Source organism: Oncorhynchus nerka, linkage group LG20, assembly GCF_034236695.1.
Source record: "Oncorhynchus nerka isolate Pitt River linkage group LG20, Oner_Uvic_2.0, whole genome shotgun sequence".
Classification (NCBI taxonomy): domain Eukaryota; kingdom Metazoa; phylum Chordata; class Actinopteri; order Salmoniformes; family Salmonidae; genus Oncorhynchus; species Oncorhynchus nerka.
The window spans coordinates 57,036,829-57,060,330 of NC_088415.1; the positions used below are offsets into that span (position 1 = coordinate 57,036,829).

The window sequence follows — 23,502 nt, forward strand, 5'->3', positions numbered from 1 at the left end:
GAATCTTCAAAGTAGCCACCCTTTGCCTTGATGACAGCTTTGCACACTCTTGGCATTCTCTCAACCAGCTTTATGAGGAATGCTTTTCCAAGTGTCTAGAAGGAGTTCTTACTTATGCTGAGCACTTGTTGACTGTTTGTCCTTCACTCTGCGGTCCATCTCATCCCAAACCATCTCAATTGGGTTGAGGTCGGGAGATTGTGGGGCCCAGGTCATCTAATGGATGGGGTATCGCTGCAGAATGCTGTGGTAGCCATGCTGGTTAAATAAATCACAGACAGTATCACCAGCAAAGAACCCCTACACCATAACACCTCCTCCTCCATGCTTTACGGTGGGAAATACACATGCGGAGATCATCCATTCACCCACACCACATCTCACAAAGACACAGCGGTTGGAACCAAAAATCTTCATCAGACTCATCAGACCGAAGAACAGATTTCCACCTGTCTAATGTCCATTGTTCGAGTTTCTTGGCCCAAGCAAGTCTCTTCTTATTGGTGTCCTTTAGTTGTTTTTTGTTGTTGCATCAATTCAACTATGAAGGCCTGATTCACGCAGTCTTCTCAGAACAGTTGATGTTGATATTTTTCTGTTACTTAAACACTGTGTAGCATTTATTTGGGCTGCAATTTCTGAGGCTGGTAACTCTAATGAACTTATCCTCTGCAGCAGAGGTGACTCTGGGTCTTCCTTTCCTGTGGCGGTCCACATTAGAGCCAGTTTCATCATAGCGGTTTTTGCGACTGCACTTGAAGAAACTTTCAAAGTTCTTGTAATTTTCCAGATTGACTGACCTTCATGTTTTAAAGTAATGATGACTGTCGTTTCTCTTTGCTTATTTGAGCTTAATCTTTCCATAATATGGACTTAGTCTTTTACCAAATAAGGCTGTCTTCTGTATACCACCCCTATCTTGTCACAACACAACTGATTGGCTCAAACGCATTAAGAAAGAAAGAAATTCCACAAATTAACTTAAGGCACACCTGTTTACTGAAATGCATTCCAGGTAACTATCTCATGAAACTGGTTGAGAGAATGCCAAGAGTGTGCTACGCTGTCATCAAGGCAAAGGGTGGCTCACCTTGGTTTCACCAGACCAGAGAATCTTCTTTCTTGGTCAGAGTCCTTTAGACTTCTTGGCAAACTCCAAGCAGGATGTCGTGCCTTTTACTGATGAGTTGCTTCCCTCTGGCCACTCTACCATAAAGGCCTGATTGGTGGAGAGGTGCAGAGATGTTTGTCCTTTTGGAAGGTTCTCCCATCTCCACAGAGGAACTCTGGAGCTCTGTCCATTGGGTTCTTGGTCTCCTCCCTGACCAAGGCCCTTCTCCCCCGATTGTTCAGTTTGGCTGGGCGGCGAGCTCTAGGAAGATGGAGGCCACTGTGTTCTTGGACACCTTCAATTCTGCCAAATTTTTTAGGTACCGTTCCTCAGATCTGTGCCTCAACACAATCCTGTCTCGGAGCTCTACGGACAATTCCTTCAACCTCATGGCTTGGTTTTTTTCTCTGACTCTGTGGGACCTTAATATAGACAGGTGTGTGCCTTTCCAATTCATGTCCAATCAATTGAATTTACCACAGGTGGACTCCAATCAAGTTGTAGAACCATCTCATGGATGATCAGTGGAAACAGGATGCACCTGAGCTCAATTTCGAGTCTCAAAATGGTCTGAATACTTATGTAAATATGTTTTTCCTTTTGTTTTTTTGTTGTTTTTATCTAAGAAATCTAAAAACCTGTTTTCACTTTGTTATTATGGGGTATTGTGTGTAGGTTGATGAGGGGAAAAAAATATTTAATCCATTTTAGAATGAGGTTGTAACGTAACAAAATGTGTAAAAAGTAATCGGGTCTGAATTCTTTCCGAATGCATTGTATATATTTTTTGTTTTTGTCATTTGATCCGGGGCTTACATTATTTTGTGCACAGGGCTGCCAGTTGCCCATCCCTGGTGTATACTGACTAGGCTACGCTTCATTGTAAATTCAATTACAGAATGTGTGTGTTGGCATTTGGCCGTTCAATGTATCAGTGTCAATCTCAAGTGGAGCACAGTGAAATCACATTCTCCCACTGCTGTACTTCAGCGCTTTGTAGCTACCATTCACATTCCAGTCATGTGCTCTGCTCTCCCACACAGCCTCTCCCATATCCCATACATCCACCAACGCTTAGTTTCAACTGATCCAGGGCGGGCGGAGAGGTTTAAAGTGTTCCAGGTTATTTCAAGCTGATGTTGGAGTTTGAGCTGATTCACTTAGTTTTCCTTAGTTTCTCTTTTTCTCTCAATAGCTTAGTTTTAGTGCTGTAACCCACCTTAAGCTTTTGAATTCAATATCACTGTGAACCTGACAGATGTCATTACCAGGACCCAGTCTCAGGCAGTGACCAAAATACATTTAGATAATTGATTGATGGTTTCTGTCTTACAGGAAGTCCCACAGCCAAGCAGTCGGTTGCGGCCCAGGGGACTCGCTCTCCGGCCCCCAAGGTTCACACAGGCAGCTTCCTGTCCTCAGGGGTCAAGGTGAGTTACACAGAGCTGACATAGACAATGGCTGGGTCACCACGGTAAAATATTCAGGAATAACGTTTAATATCCAGGGCCCGATTTCCCAAAAGCATCTTGTGGCTAAGTTCATTGTTAGAACCTTCACAGGAGCATTGTTCAATCTCAGAATTGTTTACCAAAACCATTGTTATTAACGTTGCACTTGAAAACACGCGTAATCTAACACCTGCCTCAGACAACTCATAGAACAGCTAAGTGAGTCATTAGATGCTTATTTGTGCTTCACATTATACACAGATAAACAGAGTCACATTAGCTGTGTTTGAATACTCATACTAACTGCACTAACTGTGCAATTTGTGAGGTGAATTGAGTATATAGTATGGTTATTGGTCATAGTATGATGTAGTTAGTATGCCAAAAGTTCCCGGATGTCGTACTAAATTCGCTAAAATATGAAGTATACATGCAGAGGACACTATTTCCGTACTTTAGGGCCCATATGCAGTTCTTCAGGAAATGGGCGTGGCTTCACATCGTGTTCAGATTTGGCGTAAATATGCAGACAAAGTACAATGAGAGCGGATACAAGTTCAAATGTTGAACAATGTAATAAAGTAATGACTTTTCAAATAAATTACCTTACAGCATATGTTGGTTGACAATTTGTTAACTACGCTGTCCTTACGAACCACATAGCATATCATTACAGCAGTATGTACCGGTATGTTAGCTAGCTACTTATATATCAAACTTGCCAGTATATTAACTATAGGCTATCTAACTAACGACCCAGCGTTTATTGACTTGGTTATTCCCGTCATTCTTAGCTTAGCTAAATGGTATAGTCATTGTGCGTTTTCAATGGATGCTTTCGTAAATTCGCTCTGGCTATCTACTCGGATTCCAGAGCACTCTCGTCTGACTACCAGAGCGCAGAATAATGAATTTAAGAGCGCTCAACACCTGTTGAATATGGCCGGTGTCAGTAAACGTCTACAAAAAGCGTAATTAAATTGTTGCCAGCAGCACAGTTAGTCACCAACGCTCTAGATAACATGAAAACAGCCTAACCAGCTCTGCTAGGGCGAGTAAAATGGTCAGAGTCTTCTCATTTGTGTCTAGCAAGCTAGCCGACGTTAGCTTGGGTGCTTGACTGCCGTTGTAAGGTGAGAACGCTCAAATCAACACTACTCCTCGGCCCGAGCGTGTGCGCTCCGAGAACTAACGCTCTGAATTTACAAACGGACCATCTGACAACGCTCTGAATTTACAAACGGAACATCTGACAACGCTCTGAATTTATAAACGGACCATCTGACAACGCTCTAATATGACTAGGATTATCATCAACTAGCAGGGTTACTAATATGACTAGGATTATCATCAACTAGCAGGGTTACTAATATGACTAGGATTATCATCAACTAGCAGGGTTGCTAACATAACTAGGATTATCATCAACTAGCAGGGTTACTAATATGACTAGGATTATCATCAACTAGCAGGGTTACTAATATGACTAGGATTATCATCAACTAGCAGGGTTACTAATATGACTAGGATTATCATCAACTAGCAGGGTTAGTAATATGACTAGGATTATCATCAACTAGCAGTGCTGAAGGGCATTGTGTTTACAAATGGTCTGTCCTCGGTTGCAACACACTACCGAGGTCCAAACTGCCTCTGGAAGCAACGCCAGCACAATAACTGTTTGTTGGGATCTTCATAAAATGGGTTTTCATGGCCAGCAGCCACACACTCGCTTGAGATCACCATGCGCAATGCCAAGCGTTGGTTGGAGTGGGATAAAGCTACCTTCCCCAATGCATAGTGCCAACTGTAAAGTTTGGTGGAGGAGGAATAATGGTCTTGGGCTGTTTTTCATGGCTCTTGCTAGGCCCCTTAGTTCCAGTGAAGAGAAATCTTAACGCTACAGCAATACAACGATTCTATGCTTCCAACTTTGTGGCAACAGTTTGGGGAAGGCCCTGTCCTGTTTTAGCATGACAATGCCCCTGTAAACAGAAATGTTTGTCGAGATCAGTGTGGAAAAACCTGACTGGCCTGCACAGAGCCCTGATCTCAACCCCATCTAACACCTTTGGGATGAATTGGAGCGCCGACTGCGAGCCAGGCCTAAACGACCAACAACAGTGTCCGAACTCACTAATACTCTTGTGGCGGAATGGAACCAAGTCCCCACAGCAGTGTTCCAACATCTAGTGGAAGCCTTCCCAGAAGAGTGGAGGCTGTTATAGGACCAACGCCGTATTAATTCCCATGATTTTGGACTGTGATGTTCGACAGGCAGGTGTCCACATACTTTTGGCAATGCCTATGAGTCTGAGAGTGGTTACATTTCTCCAGCCCCAACCCCTTAGCTTTTTACCCAAGTGGTGGGATATGCCTTGTTATTATTTCAACTGCAGATTGCCCCTTTCCATTTTAAACCCTGAATACACAGGAGTCTTCCATGAATGACTTTGATCACTAAAGTCTTAACCTGTCATGAGTACTTTTCATAGAACTCTTTCAGACCTAACCGTGTTGAGCTTCCAGGAGATTTATGTCAGAGCCAACCCAGCAGTCTGTGTGGTATAGTGACTTCCTGTCTCTGTAGACACTTCCTCCCTTGAACAACACTCTCGCTCTCTCGCTCTGTGTATTATTAATAGTGTGCCACTCTGCCAGGGTGCTATCTTCAGCAGCTGTAGGCAGCCACTTGGCAAGACATTTAACTGGGACATCATTCTAAAAGGGAATTGCATTGCAGAGGGAATAACTGCAAGGTTCTATATCTAAACACACGTGTTTGTTTTGCTCTCCTTGTGGGGACCAAACAATTGATTCCCATTAAAAAATTATACTTTCCCTAACTCCTAAATGTAACCCTTAACCTAACTTAAACCTAACCCTAATTGTATCTCTAACCCCTAAATGTAACCCTTAACCTAACTTAAGCCTAACCCTAATTGTTTCCCTAACCCCTAAATGTAACCCTTAACCTAACTTAAACCTAACCCTAATTGTATCTCTAACTCCTAAGCCTAAAATAGCCTTTTTCCTTGTGGGGACCCACAGGTCTGAATGTTCCTTGTACTATCCTTTTGAGGACTTCTGGTCCCCACAAGGATAGTATAACCCCCAAAAAACACACAGAGATGGTGTCAAACCCCTGTAATAAAATCAACCCACTCCCCAAACTCTCCACAGATGATGAAACCCAATTTCAGGGCAGATGAATTCCGACAGTACTGTAGGCAGGAACGCGGTGCTGCTGTGATACTCAGCATCAAACCTGAACCCACAGCACTGTTTCTTTCTCTGCTGGGCAGCACCAAGCCTTCTCTCTCTGCGGGGGCTGAAAATAAAGCAGGGTCCTTTGTGATCTGTCAGTCGCTGTCATTAAAACCAATGCCTAATCACAACAATGATATTGACTTATTGTATTAACTAACCAATGGTGAGTGCTCACTCTTTTTTGCTTTGCTGTTTTTTTCTAGCCTGTTTCGAAGGGGACAGAATTTGAATACCTCTTGACTTATTCCACATTTTGTTCTGTTTACAGCCTGAATTCAAAGTGGGTTAAAAAAGTCTCTAAGTGCTTTCCACACCTGTTTTGTGCAGCATTTGTTCATTTATTCTTTTTTTTTAAATGCGTCAAACTGTGAAATTGGTTCTTGATCATTGTTAGACAACCATTTTCAGATCTTGCAATAGTTGCAGTACATATACAGTACCAGTCAAAAGTTTGGACACACCTACTCATTCAAGGGTTTTTCTTTATTTTTACTATATTCTACATTGTAGAATAATAGTGAATACATCACAACTATGAAATAACACATATGGAATCATGTAATAACCAAAAAAGTGTTAAACAAATCCAAATATATTTTATATTAGAGATTCTTCAAAGTAGCCACCCTTTCTGCAATGTTTGTGATTCATCCACAGTCATTTAACTCTGTATCTGTCTTAAAGTCACCATTGGCCTCATGGTGAAATCCCTGAGCGGTTTCCTTCCTCTGCGGCAACTGAGTTAGGACCCCTGTATCTTTGTAGTGACTGCTTGTATTGATACACCATCAATACACCATTTAATAACTTCAACATGCTCAAAGAGATATTCAATGTCTGCTTTATTTTGACCTATATTCCAATAGGTGCCCTTTGTGAGGCGTTGGACAACCTTCCTGGTCTTTGTGGTTTGAATCTGTGTTTGAAATTCACTGCTCGGCTAAGGGACTTTTAAAGATAATTGTATGTGTGGGGTACAGAGATGAGGTAGTCATTCAAAAATCATGTTAAACACTATTTCTGCATTATTGAGTCCATGCAACTTATGTGGCTTGTTTAGCAAATGTGTACTCATTAACTTATTTAGGCTTGCCACAACAAAGGGAATGAATACTTATTGACTCAAGACATTTCAGCATTAATTTGTGAAAAATTAGTAAAAACCATAATTCCACTTTGACTTTATGGGGTATTGTGTGTGTGTAGGCTAGTGACAAAAAATCTAAGTTGTATCCATTTTGAAACTCAGGCTGTAACACAACAAAATGTGGAGAAGTCAAGGGGTGTGAATCATTTTTAAAGGGTTGCTTCTAGCACGGGTAGTCCTTGTGGTAATGTTCTTTCTCTGACTTCTGCAGGTCATTATCAAGCAGGAGCCGGGGGAGGTTCCCACTCAGCACCAGCAGCAGATGGTTTCCTCGGTAACGGCAGCCCAGCAGACCGCCGCCGCAGCAACGCAGCAATTTGTCGCAGTGAAGGGAGGTCACGTGATCTCCATGTCGCCACAGAAACAGACAGGAGGGGCCAGCGGGGCAGGGGCCCCACCCAGCAAGGTATCAGACACACACACGGACACATACACACACACACTTGAACTTCTAGTCATGGCTCATCCTATGTAACTACTGCTATACACACCTTTTCTATTCACATACTGTCTATACGCACCACTTAAATACATATATTTATGTTCCAGACTCTGGTCCGGAAGAATTCCTGGAATTCTATCCATTTTGCCATGTGGTTTTGTACTGTATATTTAAATACTGTATTCTCGACATAGCTCATTCTAATATTTCTACTACTGTACATTGCATTTAATGATACTGTTTATACTCACCGCAAATGTATAATATAATAGCTCACTCTATATCTACTGCTGTACATATCATTCTTAGTATATCTAGTGTAAATTCACCCTGTGTAGATACGTGTAGATTGCATTTAGATTACTCTAACAGTGCTATTTGGGTTGTTAATTGGATTCATACCGACATTTATTGATTTATACATTTTTTGTATTTTGTTTATGTACTTGTTTGATATTGTACTGCTTTGTTAGGCTCAAATAACATAATCATTTATTTGCACCCGCTTTAACATCTGCTAAAATGTGTACGTGAACAATAAGCATCATTTTGATTTGAAATGCACACACACACAGCCAGTGAGCACGGTATCAGAGAGCAAAGGCTTTGAACTGTAAAACTACATTTCCAATGTTCCCCCTCTCCAGGTTCTGGGTATCCCTGCCCTACAGGCAGCGGTGAAGCAGGTGGCCATCAGCAGCGGACAGATCCTGGTCGCCAAGGGCAACCCCTCCGTTTCCAAGGTGATTGGCGGGAAGCAGGTGGTCGCCCAGGGGGTCGCCAAGGCCATCGTCAGCGGAGCGGCTGGTAGCATCGTGGGTCAGCAGGTTGTTGCTAAGGCAACGGGGGCCGCAGGGGGAACAGGAAAGAGCGGAGGTGAGGGTCACTTCACTTTTGTTCGTTCACACGCATACAAACATTGGGAAAAGGTGCCTGTTTATTTGAGACATGCTGACACGTAAACACAAACAAACACTCTTGACAGACAAACTCTCTCCCCCCTCTCTCTCTCCACAGTGATGGCTACCCTCCAGCTGCCAGCCAACAACCTGGCCAACCTTGCCAACCTGCCCCCGGGCACCAAGCTGTACCTCACCACCAACAGCAAGAACCCATCAGGGAAGGGCAAGCTGCTTCTCATTCCCCAGGGAGCCATCCTCAGAGCTTCCAACTCAGCAGGTAAAACACACAGACACCTCATTATCCTCACCAACTCCTCTCCTTTCATTTCCTATGTTCTTCTTCCTCTCCAACCCCATCCTTGTATCCAATCCAGTTTGTCACATAAACAAACTGACTAGTGAATATGCCATGGGGTTTTTCACCTCTTTGGTGTATTAATGCAGGTTTATTTATGTGTTTATGTCTGTATAGGATAGCAGTCTCTAGGTCAGGGTTTTCCAACCCTGTTCCTGGAGAGCTACCCATCTGTAGGTTTTCACTCCATCCCCAGTTGTAACTTAGCTGGTTCAGCTGATCAACCAGCTTACAGGGTTGGAGTGAACCTACATGATGGTAGCTCTCCAGGAACCGGGTTGAACCTACAGGATAGTAGCTCTCCAGGAACAGGGTTGGAGTGAACCTACAGGATGGTAGCTCTCTGGGAACAGGGTTGGAGTGAACCTACAGGAAGGTAGCTCTCCAGGAACAGGGTTGAACCTACAGGATAGTAGCTCTCCAGGAACAGGGTTGAACCTACAGGATGGTAGCTCTCCAGCAACAGGGTTGGAGTGAACCTACAGGATGGTAGCTCTCCAGGAACAGGGTTGGAGTGAACCTACAGGATGGTAGCTCTCCAGGAACAGGGTTGAACCTACAGGATGGTAGCTCTCCAGGAACAGGGTTGAACCTACAGGAAGGTAGCTCTCCAGGAACAGGGTTGAACCTACAGGATGGTAGCTCTCCAGGAACAGGGTTGAACCTACAGGATGGTAGCTCTCCAGGAACAGGGTTGAACCTACAGGATGGTAGCTCTCCAGGAACAGGGTTGAACCTACAGGAAGGTAGCTCTCCAGGAACAGGGTTGAACCTACAGGATGGTAGCTCTCCAGGAACAGGGTTGAACCTACAGGAAGGTAGCTCTCCAGGAACAGGGTTGAACCTACAGGAAGGTAGCTCTCCAGCAACAGGGTTGGAGTGAACCTACAGGATGGTAGCTCTCCAGGAACATGGTTGGAGTGAACCTTCAGGATGGTAGCGCTCCAGGAACAGGGTTGGAGTGAACCTACAGGATGGTAGCTCTCTAGGAACAGGGTTGGAGTGAACCTACAGGAAGGTAGCTCTCCAGGAACAGGGTTGAACCTACAGGATAGTAGCTCTCCAGGAACAGGGTTGAACCTACAGGAAGGTAGCTCTCCAGGAACAGGGTTGAACCTACAGGATGGTAGCTCTCCAGCAACAGGGTTGGAGTGAACCTACAGGATGGTAGCTCTCTAGGAACAGGGTTGAACCTACAGGATGGTAGCTCTCCAGGAACAGGGTTGAACCTACAGGAAGGTAGCTCTCCAGGAACAGGGTTGAACCTACAGGATGGTAGCTCTCCAGGAACAGGGTGGAACCTACAGGAAGGTAGCTCTCCAGGAACAGGGTTGAACCTACAGGATGGTAGCTCTCCAGGAACAGAAGTGAACCTACAGGAAGGTAGCTCTCCAGGAACAGGGTTGAACCTACAGGATAATAGCTCTCCAGGAACAGGGTTGAACCTACAGGATAGTAGCTCTCCAGCAACAGGGTTGGAGTGAACCTTCAGGATGGTAGCTCTCCAGGAACAGGGTTGAACCTACAGGATAGTAGCTCTCCAGCAACAGGGTTGGAGTGAACCTACAGGATGGTAGCTCTCCAGGAACAGGGTTGAACCTACAGGATGGTAGCTCTCCTGAACAGGGTTGGAGTGAACCTTCAGGATGGTAGCGCTCCAGGAACAGGGTTGGAGTGAACCTACAGGATGGTAGCTCTCCAGGAACAGGGTTGAACCTACAGGATAGTAGCTCTCCAGGAACAGGGTTGAACCTACAGGATGGTAGCTCTCCAGGAACAGGGTTGAACCTACAGGATAATAGCTATTCAGGAACAGGGTTGAACCTACATGATGGTAGCTCTCCAGGAACAGGGTTGAACCTACAGGATAATAGCTATTCAGGAACAGGGTTGAACCTACAGGATGGTAGCTCTCCAGGAACAGGGTTGAACCTACAGGATAGTAGCTCTCCAGGAACAGGGTTGAACCTACAGGATGGTAGCTCTCCAGCAACAGGGTTGGAGTGAACCTACAGGATGGTAGCTCTCCAGGAACAGGGTTGGAGTGAACCTACAGGATGGTAGCTCTCCAGGAACAGGGTTGAACCTACAGGATGGTAGCTCTCCAGGAACAGGGTTGAACCTACAGGAAGGTAGCTCTCCAGGAACAGGGTTGAACCTACAGGATGGTAGCTCTCCAGGAACAGGGTTGAACCTACAGGATGGTAGCTCTCCAGGAACAGGGTTGAACCTACAGGATGGTAGCTCTCCAGGAACAGGGTTGAACCTACAGGATGGTAGCTCTCCAGGAACAGGGTTGAACCTACAGGATGGTAGCTCTCCAGGAACAGGGTTGGACCTACAGGATGGTAGCTCTCCAGGAACAGGGTTGAACCTACAGGAAGGTAGCTCTCCAGGAACAGGGTTGGAGTGAACCTTCAGGATGGTAGCGCTCCAGGAACGGGGTTGGAGTGAACCTACAGGATGGTAGCTCTCTAGGAACAGGGTTGGAGTGTACCTACAGGAAGGTAGCTCTCCAGGAACCGGGTTGAACCTACAGGATGGTAGCTCTCCAGGAACAGGGTTGAACCTACAGGAAGGTAGCTCTCCAGGAACAGGGTTGAACCTACAGGATGGTAGCTCTCCAGGAACAGGGTTGAACCTACAGGAAGGTAGCTCTCCAGGAACAGGGTTGAACCTACAGGAAGGTAGCTCTCCAGCAACAGGGTTGGAGTGAACCTACAGGATGGTAGCTCTCCAGGAACATGGTTGGAGTGAACCTTCAGGATGGTAGCGCTCCAGGAACAGGGTTGGAGTGAACCTACAGGATGGTAGCTCTCTAGGAACAGGGTTGGAGTGAACCTACAGGAAGGTAGCTCTCCAGGAACAGGGTTGAACCTACAGGATAGTAGCTCTCCAGGAACAGGGTTGAACCTACAGGAAGGTAGCTCTCCAGGAACAGGGTTGAACCTACAGGATGGTAGCTCTCCAGCAACAGGGTTGGAGTGAACCTACAGGATGGTAGCTCTCTAGGAACAGGGTTGAACCTACAGGATGGTAGCTCTCCAGGAACAGGGTTGAACCTACAGGAAGGTAGCTCTCCAGGAACAGGGTTGAACCTACAGGATGGTAGCTCTCCAGGAACAGGGTGGAACCTACAGGAAGGTAGCTCTCCAGGAACAGGGTTGAACCTACAGGATGGTAGCTCTCCAGGAACAGAAGTGAACCTACAGGAAGGTAGCTCTCCAGGAACAGGGTTTTACCTACAGGATAATAGCTCTCCAGGAACAGGGTTGAACCTACAGGATAGTAGCTCTCCAGCAACAGGGTTGGAGTGAACCTTCAGGATGGTAGCTCTCCAGGAACAGGGTTGAACCTACAGGATGGTAGCTCTCCAGGAACAGGGTTGGAGTGAACCTTCAGGATGGTAGCTCTCCAGGAACAGGGTTGGAGTACAGGAGGGTGGAACCCACAGGATGGTAGAACCTACAGGATGGTAGCTCTCCAGGAACAGGGTTGAACCTACAGGATAGTAGCTCTCCAGGAACAGGGTTGAACCTACAGGAAGGTAGCTCTCCAGGAACCGGGTTGAACCCACAGGATGGTAGCTCTCCAGGAACAGGGTTGAACCTACAGGATGGTAGCTCTCCAGGAACAGGGTTGAACCTACATGATGGTAGCTCTCCAGGAACAGGGTTGAACCTACAGGATGGTAGCTCTCCAGGAACAGGGTTGAACCTACAGGATGGTAGCTCTCCAGGAACAGGGTTGAACCTACAGGATGGTAGCTCTCCAGGAACAGGGTTGAACCTACAGGATGGTAGCTCTCCAGGAACAGGGTTGAACCTACAGGATGGTAGCTCTCCAGGAACAGGGTTGAACCTACAGGATGGTAGCTCTCCAGGAACAGGGTTGGAGTGAACCTACAGGAAGGGAGCTCTCCAGGAACAGGGTTGAACCTACAGGATGGTAGCTCTCCAGGAACAGGGTTGGAGTAAACCTACAGGATGGTAGCTCTCCAGGAACAGGGTTGGAGTAAACCTACAGGATGGTAGCTCTCCATTAACAGGGTTGAACCTACAGGATAGTAGCTCTCCAGGAAAAAGGTTGAACCTACAGGATGGTAGCTCTCCAGGAACAGGGTTGGAGAGCCCTGCTCTAGGTGTATTATGCTGAAGCATGTCTCTCTGTGTCCAGGAACAGGGTTGGAGAGCCCTGCTCTAGGTGTATTATGCTAAAGCATGTCTCTCTGTGTCCAGGTGTATTATGCTGAAGCATGTCTCTCTGTGTCCAGGAACAGGGTTGGAGAGCCCTGCTCTAGGTGTATTATGCTGAAGCATGTCTCTATGTGTCCAGGAACAGGGTTGGAGAGCCCTGCTCTAGGTGTATTATGCTAAAGCATGTCTCTCTGTGTCCAGGTGTATTATGCTGAAGCATGTCTCTCTGTGTCCAGGAACAGGGTTGGAGAGCCCTGCTCTAGGTGTATTATGCTGAAGCATGTCTCTCTGTGTCCAGGAACAGGGTTGGAGTGCCCTGCTCTAGGTGTATTATGCTGAAGCATGTCTCTCTATATTTCCATCTCTGTCCATGTGGGCGCACTCATTTGCAGTGAGCAAATAGTATTTTGGAGCATTCGTCCGTAGGCCTACCACTGTGTGCACATTGCTGCTCTTAAAATGTGAAAAGATGATAGTTTATCATAATTTTAAGCCAAACTTTCAGATCTGTTCCATCAGCCTTAATAATTGATACGGTGTATACTTCCACTACACTACTTTGATACACATTGTGGGGATTCAGAAGTGAGTATACGCAATTCCCGCTGAGAAATAAGCTATAAAGTATGTTGAAAAGATAGTGGACCTATACATTTTTTATTCATCTTTGAGAACTAACGATCACCAAAATAAAAGCTAGACATCCAGGGAGAATTGACAATAACCAAAACAAGGAATTTAGTAGTATAAAGCATTAGCCATGGCAAAATGCATGGAATTGCAGGGAATTAGCTTCATTTTCTCTCAGTTGCATTGCAAAATGTGTAGAATTACAGGAAATGTTCTCTATAGCCGGGCCGTCCGTGCCCACCACCTAAGCCCTTTTGATGTTGTATTATGCTGAACCATGTCTCTCTCTGTGTGTATGTGTGTACAGGTCAGCAGTCCCAGGGCAGCTCCTCTACAGGCTCTGGCTCTCAGACCCCCACCTCCTCATCCATGATGTTGTATTCTGCTGAACCATGTCTCTCTCTGTGTGTATGTGTGTGCAGGTCAGCAGTCCCAGGGCAGCTCCTCTACAGGCTCTGGCTCTCAGACCCCCACCTCCTCATCCATGATGTTGTATTCTGCTGAACCATGTCTCTCTCTGTGTGTATGTGTGTGCAGGTCAGCAGTCCCAGGGCAGCTCCTCTACAGGCTCTGGCTCTCAGACCCCCACCTCCTCATCCATGATGTTGTATTCTGCTGAACCATGTCTCTCTCTGTGTGTATGTGTGTGCAGGTCAGCAGTCCCAGGGCAGCTCCTCTACAGGCTCTGGCTCTCAGACCCCCACCTCCTCATCCATGATGTTGTATTCTGCTGAACCATGTCTCTCTGTGTGTGTATGTGTGTGCAGGTCAGCAGTCCCAGGGCAGCTCCTCTACAGGCTCTGGCTCTCAGACCCCCACCTCCTCATCCAGCAGCCTGCCCTCTAACCTCTCCTACACATCATACATCCTCAAACAGACCCCACAGGTACACACACACACACTGATAATCACATCTTCTCACTCTCACTCTGTTCACCCTTGTATCCTCTTCGATTAATCTTTGAGTGAAACAAGCTGCTGTCTTTCATGTCTTATTCTTGTGGAGGGTCTCAGAGTAGAATAAAAGTACTCTCTTCAGTCTCTCAAATCCATCACACCTGTTCATTTTAAAGACTTTAAGTGTGAAAGGTGAACGCACAAATTTGTAAGTCGCTCTGGATAAGAGCGTCTGCTAAATGACTTAAATGTAAATGTAAAAAAAATGTAAAGACTAGTTGCTAGCGGATTTTTTTCTTGATAAAGAATACATTTTTGCTGTTTTGTGTTCATGAAGGCTGGGATTTTCATTTTGTAAAGTCTGTCTTTAGTATTCCGGTAGTGATTATTTGAAGACTTTTCCCTTTATAAAGTACATTCTCTGGGTAATTTACTTTAGTAAAGCCTATCTTTAGTATTTCAGTAGTGATTGAGCCTGCTGCTTCCTATATCCCTGAAGTAGATTCATTCATTATCGAGCCATTGATCCAGCTCTTAACTCTAGAACAATACCGTCTCCAACAACTCCTAATGAAGTATGTGCGTCCTCTCTTCCTCCCACCTGAAAACCTAAATCTGGGGCAGAGATCATTTCATGTCACCGCTCGCTGTTCTCACTCTCACGTCAGTCCTTTGGGAAAATCTTTAGCCTTTGCCATCGGTGTGCCTGCAGAGAGTACGGACACGTTTAGACATCCTCTTCCTTTCCACCGTTCCACTGGTCGGTAGCAGCAAATTCATGTGACCAACCACACACTTGCTCATGCACACATTTGCGAGTGTTTGTGTACACAAACACACACACCCCTCCTCCATCCTTAAACAGCCTAACTAAAGAAATCGCCCGCCCCTGTTATTTTCCTCCCTAACTGCTGCCTAATTGTGCCAAAGAGGATGTTCAAATTGATCGACCACAATGTGCCACCCATTCATCCCACCAACCCTTATTACCAAACTGAATAAACCAATTAATAAACAACAAATACATGTTACCAATCCCCTCAATACTTCTAAGCTCTTCAAGAAAAGCTCTAACGAAAACTCTCAGATGGTATTGTAAAACCCATTGCTGTTGATATTATCTTTTGGTGTCGTATCGACCAAGCTGTTTCTGATTGATCTTTTCCAGGGCACGTTTCTGGTTGGCCAGCCGGCGTCGCAGGGCGTGGGGAAACAGGGCGCGGCCAGTTCCACAGGTCACGTAGTGTCGTCCCCTGCGACCGTCACCCAGCAGGCCATCCGGGTCACAGCGGGTCAGAAGGCTGCCATCCTGGCTCAGGTCAGTACTGTCTAGACACAAAATGGTGGACAGGTATAGCCTGTCCACCATAGCCATAGTTACTTACACTATAGCCATAGTTACTTCTGGGAAGATGCTGTTAATGAGCTATGTTGTTTATTTATGAGCTGAATATCAACTGTCAGCTGTAAAGAGTGCTCAACCCCTCACACTGCTGATTGCTGTGCAGAGACACATGTGTTCTAATAAGGCCAGTCACTGCGCAAAAAAAATTCCTAAATTCAGTCTCGGGGGGAAAAGACAACAGTTTTGATGACAATTATTGAAAAGAGCAGTAGGTATCCCACTTTTAAGTGCTGTTAGATTTCTTTATCAACTGAAATGTTTGCGCAATTGGCATCGTTTTTACAATCTCTGTGTCTGGCATGACAATATAAAAGATTACTGCGGGTAGCGCGTCGGCCAATCGAAAGCATAAACTTGCCAGTATATATTTTTTTAGGACAATAAACAAGCAACGATGATATTTAGAGTCTGTGATCTAGCTAACGATTAGCCCTTTGTGGTAAACAATGCAGACGAGCAACCCCATGCTTCAGCCAAGTAGCCACCATGCTGCATCAGACAGGTGATGATTGCTAAAATAGCACACCTGCCTGATACCAACCATGTACAGGGCCTAAAGATATTGCCTTTCATCTTAATGGGCTCATTTCTGGAGATCGATGTCCGAGCCCCCCGCAGAAATATAATTAGCATAATACACAAATCCCCATAGAATTAAGCTAGAGATATCCTTTTTTTAAGCGTCTCAGTCCACCGCGTCTGCCTATGTCGCACTTCCCAGGTCTGCGGTGAAAGATGACAGAGCTAGAGCGGTGTTTGTCAGACCATGAGACATCTCAAAAATGGGTCTTCTCACAAAGTTGTCTGTAGCGTCCGAATGGTTTGGCCTCCAAACAAACTTTTCTCACGAACACAATAGGGTTCTCCGTTTTGTTCTATGACCCCCACAAGCGTTTTGGGACTCTGAAGTCGGTACAGGCGATCTGCCAATTTCTGTCTGTAGCGTCTGAGCAGTTTGAGCTACACACTGACCCCTCTGTGGAAAGGTGAGACTCTCTCTCTCAAACATGTATAGTTCCAGTCAATAGTTTGGACACACCTACTCATTCAAGGGCTTTTCTTTATTTTTACTATTTTATACATTGTAGAATAGTAGTGAAGACATCAAAACGATGAAATAACACACATGGAATCATGTAGTAAACAAAAAAAGTGTTAAACAAATCCAAATATATTTTATATTTGAGATTCTTCAAAGTAGCCACGCTTTGCCTTGATGACAGCTTTGCACACTCTTGGCATTCCCTGATTCTTTGCTAATTTATTTTTCAACTCTGTTGTAGTCCACCTGTGGTAAATTCAATTGATTGGACATGATTTGGAAAGGCACACACCTGTCTATATAAGGTCCCACAGTTGACAGCGTACGTCAGAGCAAAAACCAAGCCATGAGGTCGAAGAAATTGTCCTTAGAGCTCCGAGACAGGATTTTGTTGAGGCACAGATCTGGGGAGAAGTACCATAAAGTATGTTGGCAGCATTGAAGGTCCACTAGGTCCCCTCCATCATTCTTCAATGGAAGAAGTTTGAAACCACCAAGACTCTTCCTAGAGCTGGCCACCCGGCAAAACTGAGCAATCGGGGGAGAAGTGCCTTAGTCAGGGAGGTAACCAAGAACCCAATAGTCACTCTGACAGAGCTCCAGATTTCCTCTGTGGAGAACCTTCCAGATGCAGCTCTCCACCAATCAGGCCTTTATGGTGGAGTGGCAAGAGGGAAGCCACTCCTCAGTAAAAAGCACATGACAGCCCGCTTGGGAGTTTGCCAAAAGGCACCTAAAGACTCTCAGACCATGAGAAACAAGATTCTCTGGTCTGGTAAAAGGTTGAACTCTTTGTCATGAATACCAAGCGTCACGTCTAGAGGAAACCTGGTACCATCCCTACTGTGAAGCATGGTGATGGTAGCATCATGTTTTGAGGATGTTTTTCAGCAGCAGGGACTGGGAGACTAGTCAGAAAGATGAACAGAGCGAAGTACAGAGATATCCTTGATGAAAACCTGCTCCAGAGCGCTCAGGACCTCAGACTGGGACGAAGGTTCACCTTCCAACAGAACAACGACCCTAAACACACAGCCAAGACAACGCATGAGTGTCTCTAAACAAGTCTCTGATTGTCCTTGAGTGGCCCAGCCAGTGCCCAAACTTTAACCCGATCAAACATCTGGAGAGACCTGAAAATAGCTGTGCAGCGATGCTCCCCATCCAACCTGACAGAGCTTGAGAGGATCTGCTGAGAAGAATGGGAGAAACTCCCCAGAAACTCGTCATAACCAAGAAAATTAATCCCTGCCAAAGGTGCTTCAACAAAGTACTGAGTAAAGGGTCTGAATACTTAGTTAATGTGACATTTCAGTTTTACTCTTTGTCATTATGGGGTATGGTGTGTAGATTGATGAGGGGGAAAATAATAAGTTAAATACTTATTGCCTCAATACTTATTGCCTCAGCTATTCGTTTGTAAAAATGTCTAAAAACACAACACTTTGACATTATATGGTATTGTGTGTATGTCAGTGACAAAACAAATCTCAATGGAATCCATTTTGAATTCAGGCTGTAACACAACAAAATGTGGAATGAGTCAGGGGTGTGAATGCTTTCTGAAGGCACTGTGTATGTCATCATTGAGAGGGGCAATGGATTTATTTTTGTATTTTATGGTTAGCTATGATATAAGGTACTCGCCCAGACTGCATTTGAAGCATGAAATACCGTCAGACTCTGCCAACTTTTTGTGAGTTGCAGTGGGTACACAGTACACACACAGATACACACTGCCTGGTTGCATCTAGGTCACACCATGCATGTTCTGGGGGATAAATCTATAGCCAGACAACTTTTCTATATCCGTCTATCCTCACACAGTACACACACAGATACACACTGCCTGGTTGCATCTAGGTCACACCATGCATGTTCTGGGGGATAAATCTATAGCCAGACAACTTTTCTATATCCGTCTATCCTCACACAGTACACACACAGATACACACTGCCTGGTTGCATCTAGGTCACACCATGCATGTTCTGGGGGATAAATCTATAGCCAGACAACTTTTCTATATCCGTCTATCCTCACACAGGCACAAACACACTGTAGCACAACATTGGTGCACTAAAGGCATTATTATACCATCGTAGTAATGGTCATTTAATCTAGTAGCTTCAAGAGGATATAAAGGCAGTGATTTAAGCCATAATTTGCATAGATATAGAACACTATACCGTGTTATTAAATGTGTGTTTCTCCAGTAGGTATCCTAAAAATAAATGGGACTCATTGAGTGGGCTTTAAAAAGGCATTTCACAAGGGAGTTCTTGTGTGTTTTCCTATGTGTGTGTGTGTGTGTGTGTGTGTGTGTGTTGTCTGGTTTTTTGTTTGCCCTGACTATATGATTAGTGCTAATAATTATGCCTTTGGCAGACGTCTGAGCTTTAACTTCGGCTAATTATTTCTCTCTCTGTCTCTCTTTCTGTCTCCCTCCGTTTAATTGCAAACATTCTCTCATCCTCTCCTCTGCCAGTATATTGTATCATTGCCGCGGTCTGAATTGATTAAGCTATTTAGTATGGAGTCAGGCAGTAGTTATGTCCTCTATGGATATATAGTTTAAGTTCTCTTTCTCCTTTTGTGGATTAGTCCTTCTTAAAAACAGCAGGTGCAAATACTACTAAACTGAGCTAGTAATTGACTCGAAGTGCCTTTTCAGAGGCCAACCGTGAGGGCTGTGATTGAATAACCCTCTAACTGACGGTTATGGATGAAGACAGTCAAAATAAAACAACCATCAACACCGTTTCAATAGGCCTCCATTGATTGTAGGTTCATGTAGATAAACCTGACCTAATAACAGGAGTGTTTACTAATGATTATAAGAGCTTGTTTTGCTAACTTCATCCGTCTACTAAACGTTCTCCAGCTCTTTCCAACTTTCCTTTGATGCTCCAGCAGCTAATCTGCTAGATGTGCGGGGGGGGGGGGGGGGGGGGGGGTAAGAGCGCTATAGGCTACGGCACTTCGGTAATCAAATCTTTGATGTGTGGACTTTTTAAAATGTAAATATAAACCAATGCACATTTGCTTGCTGGTAAGTAAGTACATCGGCGTTCTTTAAAAAAAAAAAAGCTTGGATGTGTCCGACTTCATTAATTATTCAACAGCAGTCGACAAGGTTGTTCTGGCTCTGAGGCCTATAATGCGCTAATGTTGTGTCAAGTAGACAATGCGCCTTAGGCGGGACCAACACAAATTGCCGCCCTCCTATCCCCGCAAAGTAGAATAGTAGCCTTGGCTATACAGTATCTGCCCGCAATGCACTATTATGAATGCCCGTGTGGTGGTCTACCGTTTGTAAAACAGGCATTTTGCCGCTAATCCCTTTCATTTGGTTACATTTCTGTTAATGCATGTATTAATTACAGCAATTTACCATTCTCATTCTCGGAGTGGAAACATTGTTCACAACCTGTTAACGCTTGTGAGAAACAAGTTTGGGTTCATTTCATACCATCATTTATGCGCTCCATGTGAGCAATGAGCAAGTGTCTGCTGTTGACGGAGCACGCGCCCCTGAGGACGCATAGAAGTACCGGCTTCTCGCGAATGTCAAATGTAGGAAAGTGTCATTCATTTTATCAGTCATCAAAGTCTTTATTTGTTATTTTAGTATTTGATAATCCTCTCCCCCTCTGATCAGCATCTCTGATAAATAGGCTATGGATGCATTTGTTTCTATTTTAATGATTGTCAATTTCATTTTCATACTATAGCATAGCTGTCCCCTTCATACTTTCCTAGTCAATTCATTATCTCCTACTTTTGGAAAGCCTCAAGTTAGGCCCTGTTTTTTTCATATGTTTTAAGGAAAGAAGTAAGATCTGCTCTTATGTCTGACATACGCTGATGTATTTGATTGGGGTTGCTTTTATCGGCGGTGTGTGTGTGTGTGAGTTGGCTGATTCTCTCTGTAGGGCCTGTATGTCCATTCAGAAAGTTTGCTAAATGAACCTGTCTGGATCTCTTTAATAAGAATAAAATGCTATTTTCACGATGTGATCTCGTTGAAGAATATATGCCGCTGTCATCGATTTGACCGCAGCCTCAGGGTTTGTGATAATAATGAAATGTCATGATGTCAACAGGCTTGTTCAACTTTGTACTAAGAAGCATATCTACCGACAGTATTGGGTGAGAGACAGCTGTATTAGTGTGTGTGTGAGACCTATACTATCAGTATAGGTGTTTGTGCGCGCGCCAATCCGTGCTGCTGTTAGCTAGAGGAGAAGAGTCTGACACTGTCACCGTTCACTCTCTTTCAGCTTACATAACCACAATAGCCATTTTCACCTCTCTCCCAAATGACCCTCCTGTCCAGAGCTCCTTCCTCTGTTCCCTTGGGGCCTTGGCCTGCCTGCCTGGGTATTCACATCATGCGGCGTCATAATACTGGGGCTCAATGCTCTAAATTCTCTGGATTCTATTACAAAAGGTTTTGAGTGCATGTTAGAGCTTTGTGTTGGGTGTGTTTGGTCACGCTAAGTGCAGTTCGTTGGAGGACATATCTGCCTCATGTGGGTCAGTCAGAAACATCAGAGAAACACGGTGTAGATGACATAGATCTCTCTCAATGTAGAGCAGGAGTACTTGTGGAAATTACTATTGAACGATTGTCTCTAATTAGGCATTGTCTATTTTCTGCATAAGCATTGATAATATTGTCCTGCACCTTTTCCTATATGCTATACAGGGCATTTCCTGTAAGTTATAACTTTATTGATTCTTGATTCTTATATCTAATTTATTTGTGTGGACTGTATGTTGATTGACAGGCGCTGGGCGGGTCCCAGGTGAAGCTGTCTGATGGCTCAGTGAAGACGGTAAGCACGGCGACAGCGGCCCACCTGTCCAAGCCGGCCACGACCATGCTTAGGATGACGGGCGGAGTCATCACAGCCACTAGCTCCACCCCCAGCGCTGTCTCCACCGTCGCTGCCACGGCAACTGCCAGTCAACCGGTGAGTGGGAGGAGTTTGGGGTTACCTCTGAATAGACCCTGTATCAGAACAAGATTATCTGGTCCTTTATGGAACCAAGAAGCTTCTCTTCCTGATCCCCATTTTGAAACTCCGCTCTTCCAGAACTGTTCATTAGAATGTTAGCGTCTTGCCAGAGAGAAATGTGTTCCTTTGTTTCAGCTAGAACTCCCTAAACCCAGTAGCCTAGCTTTATCAGTCCGCCTCTTCATTTCAATGAATGGGATTTATCATTGAAGGGGAGCACAGGGCTGTGGACCCTAACATATTATTAAAGAGTTATGAAACTAGAAAGGTGTATTACCCGTAGCCTGTATCATTCTTTCTCTCTAAAATAGTTGTTTTTCTCAGTGTATTTATTTAATACACAGACTGAAACCATGTGGTGATATTTCGGGCAATAAAACTGTGTGAATCTGTCTGTTTGTGTCTGTGTAACTACATCTTCACGAATGCCAGCTGTTTGTGGTTGTATGGTTCCAGGTAGCGGAGGTGTCCGTTCAGGCCAAACCTGTATCCCACGCTGTCCTGGTGGCAGCCAACCAGGCAGCAGTCATCAACGCCGCAAAGAACGCCAGCGCCGCTAACGCCGTTACCATGGCAAGGAACACCACGGCTGCCATTACCATGGCAAAGAAATCGATGGCAACCTCCGTTACCATGGCAAAGAGCGCCGCCGGTTTGGTAACCATGCAGAAGGGCGCCACGGCGCCAACTGTCACCTTGGCAAAGGGTCCCACTACCTCTGGCACCGTTGTTACCGTTGCTAAGAGCATTACCAACATGCACGTCATCAGCATGGCCAAAGGGGCGGGTTCTATGGTAGTGGGTGTGCCCAAGAGCGCCAGCACGTCATTGGTCAGTGCGGCATCGCTGTTCAGTGGGATGGTGGCAGGGGGAGGAAAGACTGCTGCTACCCTATCAGGTAGGAAGAGAATATCTCTTATGTTGTTTGAGAAAGTGGATTGCTGCTATTTTGGGACAGGTCTCCATTTTTTTTCTCAGTAGGATCACCTGTGTAAAAACAAAGCATAGATTTAAAATAAATAGATACTTTAAGTGGCCAAATGCCCCATCCAGGCTAAGAGTTGTCTCCTGTGCTCTGGTCTTGTCCAGGTATGCTGAAGATCCACTCTGGCGGGTCCAGCTCCCAGCAGACAGTGCTGACCGTCCCTGCCAACCAGCCCAAACAACTGGGGGTGGGCACGGGCACAGGAGGCGTACAGACCATACACATGCCCGTCAACAGAGGTAAGTCATTTATTCCATAATATAGTAATCAATCCATCAGACAGTCCAGCGTTTTTCCTGACATATATTTTTCAGACAGTGACACAAAGGCCCAAGCAGCATATGACTCTTCTCCAGAGTATCTGACATCTATTGAAATCAATAGAAAACCAGGTAGACAGACTTTCACAGCACCCGCTGAGGACTAGAGAGCAGAAGTCTGTGTGCTGTGGGATTCTACTTATTCCCCAGATCCAGACAAAGTACATGATGTGGGCAGGGCCTGGGAGACGGAGATATGCACTTCGGTGGGCTGGGAGGGCAGGTGTGTTGCGATATTAAAACTCCTCGCACACAGACACACACACACACAGTGCACCTGGGCTTTGAATGAACTGGCTCACACACTGTGTACTGAGGAAAAGGTCT

The 23,502-nt window shown here is 45.2% G+C and overlaps 1 protein-coding gene across 1 annotated transcript in view; it reads left to right on the plus strand.

Annotated features, from left to right (window-relative positions):
• Positions 1–23,502, plus strand: part of yeats2 (YEATS domain containing 2) — an 86,242-nt gene that overhangs the window by 41,285 nt on the left and 21,455 nt on the right. Inside the window, exons 13-21 of the mRNA XM_065005646.1 lie at positions 2,447–2,541; positions 7,191–7,385; positions 8,069–8,297; positions 8,439–8,600; positions 14,272–14,390; positions 15,570–15,719; positions 21,640–21,825; positions 22,327–22,768; positions 22,960–23,094. Of these exons, the coding sequence (XP_064861718.1) occupies positions 2,447–2,541; positions 7,191–7,385; positions 8,069–8,297; positions 8,439–8,600; positions 14,272–14,390; positions 15,570–15,719; positions 21,640–21,825; positions 22,327–22,768; positions 22,960–23,094 (1,713 nt within the window). The remainder of the gene's footprint in view (positions 1–2,446; positions 2,542–7,190; positions 7,386–8,068; positions 8,298–8,438; positions 8,601–14,271; positions 14,391–15,569; positions 15,720–21,639; positions 21,826–22,326; positions 22,769–22,959; positions 23,095–23,502) is intronic.